The following is an 8,005-nucleotide window of genomic DNA, read 5'->3' as shown; positions in this document are numbered from 1 at the left end:
AAAGAGAGGGGGGAGAGAGAGAGCAAAAGAGAGGGGAGAGAGAGAGAGTAAAAGAGAGGGGAGAGAGAGAGAGTAAAAGAGAGGGGAGAGAGAGCACAAAAGAGAGGGGGAAGAGTGCACAAAAGAGAGGGGGGAGAGTGCACAAAAGAGAGGAGGAAGAGTGCACAAATGAGAGAGGGGAGAGTGCACAAAAGAGAGGGGGAGAGAGCGCAAAAGAGAGGGGGAGAGAGCACAAAAGAGAGGGGGAGAGATCGCAAAAGAGAGAAGGAGAGAGATCGCAAAAGAGAGAAGGAGAGAGAGCGCAAAAGAGAGGGGGAGAGAGCAAAAGAGAGGGGGAGAGAGCAAAAGAGAGGGGGGAGAGAGAGAGCAAAAGAGAGGGGGGAAGAGAGAGCAAAAGAGAGGGGGAAGAGAGAGAGCAAAAGAGAGGGGGGAGAGAGAGAGCAAAAGAGAGGGGGGAGAGAGAGAGTAAAAGAAAGGGGGGAGAGAGTAAAAGAGAGGGGAGAGAGAGCAAAAGAGAGGGGAGAAAGAGAGAGCAAAAGAGAGGGGGGATAGAGAGAGAGCAAGGGGTGGGGCCGCTGTACTGCAAAAAATGTCCTGTGTACACGGGCTTTAGGACTAGTTAAGTATAATTTAGAAAATTTCCAGAACCTCTGGTCGACATCCTTCATGTTACATTATTGCTGTATCGTTATATAACCATGTTTATTTATTGCAAAATTCTCATGTCAGCTTCAACTGGAAGGAACTCTGTACAATTATATATATATTTCCTGTTACATCAACAGTCTTGAATATAAATGACAATATAGCAAAGCCTATCCTCAAAAGAGGAAAAGACAGAATTGAGTAACAAACTACTATAAGAAGCTGTTAAATTTTAATATTGAAATAGATTAGTGAATAAGCAGATAATTATGCTGTGATTTTTGTTTTTCAGAATTAAGCTTTTTATTTTATTAAGTTTGTATTTACATTTGATATTACTGGTGACAAAAACACTCAAAAAGTCTATATAGTATACAAGAGATTCTGAATATAAATATGTAACCACATTTAAAATTAGGAAGCTAAAAACAATTTATAAACAATATATAATATAGCAATAATTGTGGCTTAAGGTTGTCGCTCTAACCAAGTGATGCAGGTTTGGTATTTTCATTAAAAAAGGTTTAGCCAATCAGAACCAGCTTCAGCTGATGCAAAATACAAATTATTGATTGGGAGATTGAGATTATCTGATCTTTTATTATAATCAATAATGAATCAATATTATAATCAATAATAATTAGTCACTACTTAGTGCTCACTACCAATTACACAACAATAGGAAAAGGCATATTATATTACAACGTACAATTTGAATTTTATTCAATGAATCTAAACGGTTTGGTCTTTTATATACATATTAAACATAATTAGCAATTGTTAAATAAAATATTTGAAACTGGTATAATTTTACTGCAATAAAATGCTTACTTTTGCTTTTTGGAACAAACAGGACTATGAATATACACGCATCATGTCAGTTTGGAAAAAATAAGAAAACATTTTGGTTACTTAGACTGAGGTGTAGGCTAAAGGGATACGGAACTCAAAACATTTCTATAATGATTCAGATAGAGCATACAATTTAAAACAATTTTCAAATTTACTTCAATTAGCAAATTTTTTTTTTGAAGGAGCAGCATTGTATTATAGGTAGCAAGCTGAACACATTGGGTGAACCAATAGCAAGAGGTATATATGTGCAGCCACCAATCAGCAGCTAGTTACCAGTAGTGCATCGCTGCTCTTGAGCCTACCAAGGTATTCTTTTATTTTAAAAAAATAATTTCCAAGAGAATAAAGCATATTAGATAATAGAAGTTAATTGAAAGTTATTTAAAATTGTAGGTTCTTTCTGAATCATGAAATAATTTTTTTTGTGCTTCATGTCCCTTTAATTTCTGAGTATGTGTGAAATGTGTAAGTACCAGTTCTACAAAAACAAATAAAGTTCATGGAATCATGCGAAAGAGAATGGAATCAGATACCATTCAACCACTCCATCTAATTGCTCAAATCAATACATAATGTGTAATGTAAGTACTCAATTTGTTAATGGTATTTCACATGTAAGCAAAATAAGTTATCCATGCATGATTAAAAATAATCTTTTACTCTTTGATATTAAAAAAAACCAAGGCCAGGGCCGCGATCCAATATACCTCTTGCTATTGGGTGAACCAATAGCAAGAGGTATATATGTGCAGCCACCAATCAGCAGCTAGTTACCAGTAGTGCATCGCTGCTCTTGAGCCTACCAAGGTATTCTTTTATTTTAAAAAAATAATTTCCAAGAGAATAAAGCATATTAGATAATAGAAGTTAATTGAAAGTTATTTAAAATTGTAGGTTCTTTCTGAATCATGAAATAAATTTTTTTTGTGCTTCATGTCCCTTTAATTTCTGAGTATGTGTGAAATGTGTAAGTACCAGTTCTACAAAAACAAATAAAGTTCATGGAATCATGCGAAAGAGAATGGAATCAGATACCATTCAACCACTCCATCTAATTGCTCAAATCAATACATAATGTGTAATGTAAGTACTCAATTTGTTAATGGTATTTCACATGTAAGCAAAATAAGTTATCCATGCCTGATTAAAAATAATCTTTTACTCTTTGAGTAGGGGTATGTGGGTGGTGGGTTGTAATGGGGGGGGTTGTTTTTTTTTTTTTACAGGCAAAAGAGCTGATTACTTTGGGGCAATTCCCCACAAAAGGCCCTTTTAAGGGCTGGTAATAGAGCTGATTACTTTTGTAATTTAGATTAGGGTAGGGGAATTTTTTTATTTTGGGGGGCTTTGTTATTTTATTAGGGGGATTAGAATAGGTGTAATTAGCTTAAAAATCTTGTAATCTTTTTTTATTTCTTGTAATTTAGTGTTTGTTTTTGTAATTTAGTTTAGTGTATTTAATTGTATTTTAGTTTAGATATTTGTAGTTTATTTAATTAATTTATTGATAGTGTAGGTGTAACTTAGGTTAGGATTTATTTTACAGGTAAATTGGTAATTATTTTAACTAGGTAGGTATTAAATAGTTATTAACTATTTAATAGCTATTGTACCTATTTAAAATAAATACCAAGTTACCTGTAAAATAAATATAAACCCTAAAATAGCTACAATGTAATTATGAATTATATTGTAGCTATCTTAGGGTTTATTTTATAGGTAAGTATTTCATTTTAAATAGGAATAATTTAGTTAATATTATTTAGATTTATTTTAATAATAATTAAGTTAGGGGTGTTAGAGTTAGATAGGGTTAATATAGTTAATATATATAATATAATAACTATATTATATATATATATATTAACCCTAATATAATTAGGGTTAATATATTTAATATAGGTGGCAGCGGTGTAGGGGGATTAGATTACATTACAGGCAAGAGAGCTGATTACTTTGTGACAATGCCCCGCGAAAAGCCCTTTTAAGGGCTGGTAAAAGAGCTGGTTACTTTGGGGCAATGCCCCGCAAAAGGCCCTTTTAAGGGCTGGTAATAGAGCTGGTTACTTTGGGGCAATGCCACGCAAAAGGCCCTTTTCAGGGCTATTTGTAGGGTTAGACTTAGGTTTAGTGGTAGGGAAATTTTAGTATTTTAGGGGTTAATAAATTTAATATAGGTGGCGGCAGTAAAGGGGGATTAGATTAGGGGTTAATAATTTTAATATAGGTGGCGGCGGTGTAGGGGTTTAGATTAGGGGTTAATATATTTAATATAGGTGGCGGCGGTGTAGGGGGATTAGATTAGGGGGTAATACATTTATTATAGGTGGCGGTGGTGTAGGGGGATTTAGATTACAGGCAAAAGAGCTGATTACTATGTGACAATGCCCCGCAAAAAGCCCTTTTAAGGGCTGGTAAAAGAGCTGATTACTTTGGGGCAATGCCCCGCAAAAGGCCCTTTTAAGGGCTGGTAATAGAGCTGGTTACTTTGGGGCAATGCCACGCAAAAAGCCCTTTTCAGGGCTATTTTTAATTTAGTTTACGGTAGGGACAGTTTAGGGGGTAATACATTTATTATAGGTGGCGGCGGTGTAGGGGGATTAGATTAGGGGGTAATATAGTTAAAATAGGTGGCGGCGGGGTAGGGGGCTCACATTAGGGGGTAATAATTGTAATATAGATGGCAGCGGTGTAGGGGGATTACATTAGGGGTTAATAATTTTAATGTAGGTGGCGACGGTGTAGGGGGCTCACATTAGGGGGTTAGACATTTAATGTAGGTGGCGGCGGTGTCCGGGAGCGGCGGTTTAGGGGTTAAACACTTTATTAGGGATTGTGGCGGGGGATCGCGGTTGACAGGTAGATAGACATTGCGCATGCGTTAGATGTTAGGTTTTATTTTGCAGTTCGCGGTTGACAGGTAGATAGACATTGCGCATGCGTTAGGTGTTAGGTTTTATTTTGCAGCTAGTTTAGGGAGTTACAGGGCTCCAATACACAGCGTAAGGCTTACTACGCCTACAATTTGTGGTGAGGTGAAAATGGAGTAAGATCCTTATGCTGTATATTGGATACCAAACTGCGCTGGTTTGGTATACCTGTCTATGGGCCAAAAAAACTACGGCCGAAGGCAGAAATATACAAGCGTAACTTCTATGTTACGCCGTATATGTGATACCAAACCAGCGCAAAATTTGGCGTTGCCGGCTTTTGTGGGCGACGATTTATATCGGATCGCGGCCCAGATTGGCCTACCAGGACATTTCACTTGTGCCACAGCAGCTGGTGCTGGCCAACCATAATTTAAGGGGGTGGTTCTGCTGGTGAGGCAAAGCAGTTGTGTCATGTCTCTTCTTTTAGCTATAAGTATTAAGGCCACAAAGTATTTCCTTGTATGTTTTATTTTTAGACCATGTACCATTTCCAGTGTTTAGTCAAGACGCACTGTTTTGACCGTCTTCTCCAGATCACATTATGGATAATTAGGAATGTGCTTTAATTTTGTTATGAATGTCAATTTGTAATGAAAATTCATATATTTGTTTTGTTTTAATGAAACAAATATCTGAATGAATTCACTAACTATTTTAAAGAATAACGAATATAATTTATTAGGTATTTTACTTACCTGTAGCGCTCTGGGGAGCATGCTAATGCATGTGCATTCTACAGAGTAAATTAAAAAAATACATTTTTTACAGGGCTGCTTTTTATTCCCAGTCCATTCAATTTTAAAAATATACAGTGCTAACCACTTTGGGCAAACCCATTGGGAGAGGCTGAAGGCATCTGATCTCATTCCAGTATTTCAGGAATAAAGAAGGGTTGGTTGACAAATCAGTTTAAACTAATCTTAATTTTAACTTTGAAGAATTAGCACACATATAATCAATAGTTAGCCTATGCAGCACCTAATAAACAATTGTGTTTGGCATTTAGTGTTAAAATATTAATTTTCTATATATATTTTCTTATAAACTTTACTAGTGTTTGTTGTTTTACACGGCTGTTTTATAGGAAGTCCATTTTGTGTCTTGATAATACTGCTTTGGTGATAGGTTTATCCTTCGTACATTTAGTTCTGAAGCAAAAGTCCGGGCTTTTTGATAAAAGAATAGAGATTTTTCTCTGTCAACAAGGAAATTATGGTAAATGATGGCAAGACGGGTGTAGATCTTCAGCTGAGACTTTTTGTTTCCTAAATCCAAAGCAGCTGCAAGTGCAAGATGATAATATCCAGCTGCATCGTAGGGATCCTGAAAAGGAAGTCAGAAAATCTATTTACAATACTGAAAGCCAATTTTCTGTAGTATTTTGGAAGCATGTTGTTATTTTGACCTAAAATGTTTATAGATTAGACAATAACGCTCAGTGTTAGAAGGGCACATGGATTTGTATATGTGTGTGTGCTTATTAAATGTGTGATAGAAAATGTTGTTCCTTAGCACAAAGTGCTTGAGCTGGGGCCTGGAGCATTTGTGCATCTTTAGTGAAGGAGCTAGCTGAACACATCAGATGAACAAGGTATATATGTGTAGCCACCAATCAGCAGCTAGCTCCCAATAGAGCATTAATGCTCCTGAGCCTACCTACATATGCTTTTCAACAAAATATACCAAAGAACAAAGCAAATTACAATTTACTTCTATAATCTAAATTTGGTTAAAATCATATACTCTATCTGAATCATGAAAGAAAAATGTGGTTTAATGCCTCTTTTATTTAACAAAGAGGAGGAAGATTTTTAAGAAATGGTTCTTTATCAGTTAATAGAAGAAAGCAACTCTCACCAGGATCACCTCCATATTTAATATTTTGGAGACTTTTGTTTACAACTCAGTCAGAAGATCTAGACAAGTGAATGGCATGACACTATAAAGTCTCGCTTCAAACAAAATGGCTGCTTATCAGTCTCACCTTAAGACTGTAGAAGACTATATCTCCCAGTATCAAATAAACCTTCATGTAGTACACAGCTTCCTCTTCTAGCTCCAAGGGTGATGGACAAAGAGAAAGAGCTTTTAGGTAAAAGTGCTCAGCAAGTTCATACTGGCCTATATTGCCATATATGGCAGCTAGTCTGTGATAGGCAACTCTCTCGTTCAGCAGATTACCTAAAACACATTACAAGATGACATTATTAATATAACATTACTTACTTCACCTTATTTGTATCTAATAACACAGTTAAGACTAATAACTGATTTATATTAATTCTTGTTTTTAAACTTCACAATAGACCTAAATAGCTACAGATTCTGCATGATTCTCAGACAGTAAAACTTTATTTAATTTCACTACACTACAGAACAAATTAACAGTATAAATGGTTGTGTTGCCACTAAAATGCATGCCATGTTTATTTGGTGCAGGTATAATTTATAAAAGAGAGACTATTATCAATAGTTTATTGCTGAGGGCTGGGGACAGACACAATTTTAAGAATATACCTATATCAGTATAGGGCAGTTATGGCAAACCTTGACACCCCTAATGTTTTGGAACTACATATCTCATGATGCTCAACCAGACTGCAGAATGCCTAAGCATCATGGGAAATGTAGTTTCAAAACATCTGTTAGTGGCTATACTTATTTTTTCTTAAGCATAAACGTAAATGAATAGACCTCTGGGAAGACTTAGGAAAGCATTATGTTCTTATAGTAGCCTACCTTTCTGAAACACTTCTGAGATCAGGTACATGGTATAACATTGGTGGCAAGTAGGAACAAACAGTCACCTTCTCTGACTAATAACAGTGATATTAACTTCTCTCCTCATCTTTTCTTTTACATTTCCCCATATTTAAACTTTTTGTTTTTGTTTGCCATGTAATTTGTTTTACAAGTACTTATACCAGTACTCAGTTCATAATTCTGTCCCTCTATTCTTCCCTTTTATTATTTACGTCACTCTAGCTAATACAAAAATAGAACGCCTATACAATAGACATAATGAAACAGTACCACTAAGTGGTGAATTCCATAATTACACTTCAATATGATTTCTCTTTCTACCAGTTTCCTGTTGTATATATAAAAAATAACTGAAAACAATATATATATACACACACACACACACACATAAATCCAATAAAAAATTTAAGAATTATGTAAGAACTATTTAATCATATTACAATAGAAACGTAACCTTCGATCACTTTATTATTATTATCCTTTACAAACTTTATAAAGTGCCAACATATTGTGCAGCACTGTAACATTAATTATACAGTTGTGTAGTACTATAATCAGAAGACATTTACATAAAGGGCACCACCCTTGAGTCACTGTAAACTATAAACCATCTTTATGTAAGATGATCAACAGGACAGGTGGACTTGTGAGCTTACATTCTAAAGGAAGTACATGGGGAAGTTGAGAGAAAGGGAGCAGACACAGGCGAGACATCTAAAAGTAAGTTGTATACATCCCTGAACAGATATGTTTTTTAAACAACGCTTGAAGCTTTGGAGACTAGAAGAAAGTCTAACTGGGTGAAGCAA

The 8,005-nt window shown here is 35.5% G+C and overlaps 1 protein-coding gene across 2 annotated transcripts in view; it reads right to left on the bottom strand.

Moving 5' to 3' along the window:
• Positions 1-923: 923 nt before the first annotated feature.
• The window catches only part of SH3TC1 (SH3 domain and tetratricopeptide repeats 1), a 92,299-nt gene continuing 85,217 nt past the window's right edge, over positions 924-8,005 (bottom strand). Inside the window, exons 17-18 of one of the 2 annotated variants that reach the window (XM_053704172.1) lie at positions 6,418-6,614; positions 924-5,756 (exon numbers count right to left, since the gene is read on the bottom strand). In XM_053704172.1, coding sequence (XP_053560147.1) covers positions 5,499-5,756; positions 6,418-6,614 — 455 coding nt within the window. In that variant the 3' untranslated portion in view covers positions 924-5,498. Of the gene's footprint in view, positions 5,757-6,417; positions 6,615-8,005 lie in introns of those variants that run through there. The other variant, XM_053704173.1, reaches the window with a different exon arrangement.

This window comes from Bombina bombina, chromosome 2, assembly GCF_027579735.1.
Source record: "Bombina bombina isolate aBomBom1 chromosome 2, aBomBom1.pri, whole genome shotgun sequence".
NCBI lineage: Eukaryota > Metazoa > Chordata > Amphibia > Anura > Bombinatoridae > Bombina > Bombina bombina.
Note: the sequence above shows the minus strand (reverse complement) of the source record. Positions and strands in the feature narration are given on the sequence as shown.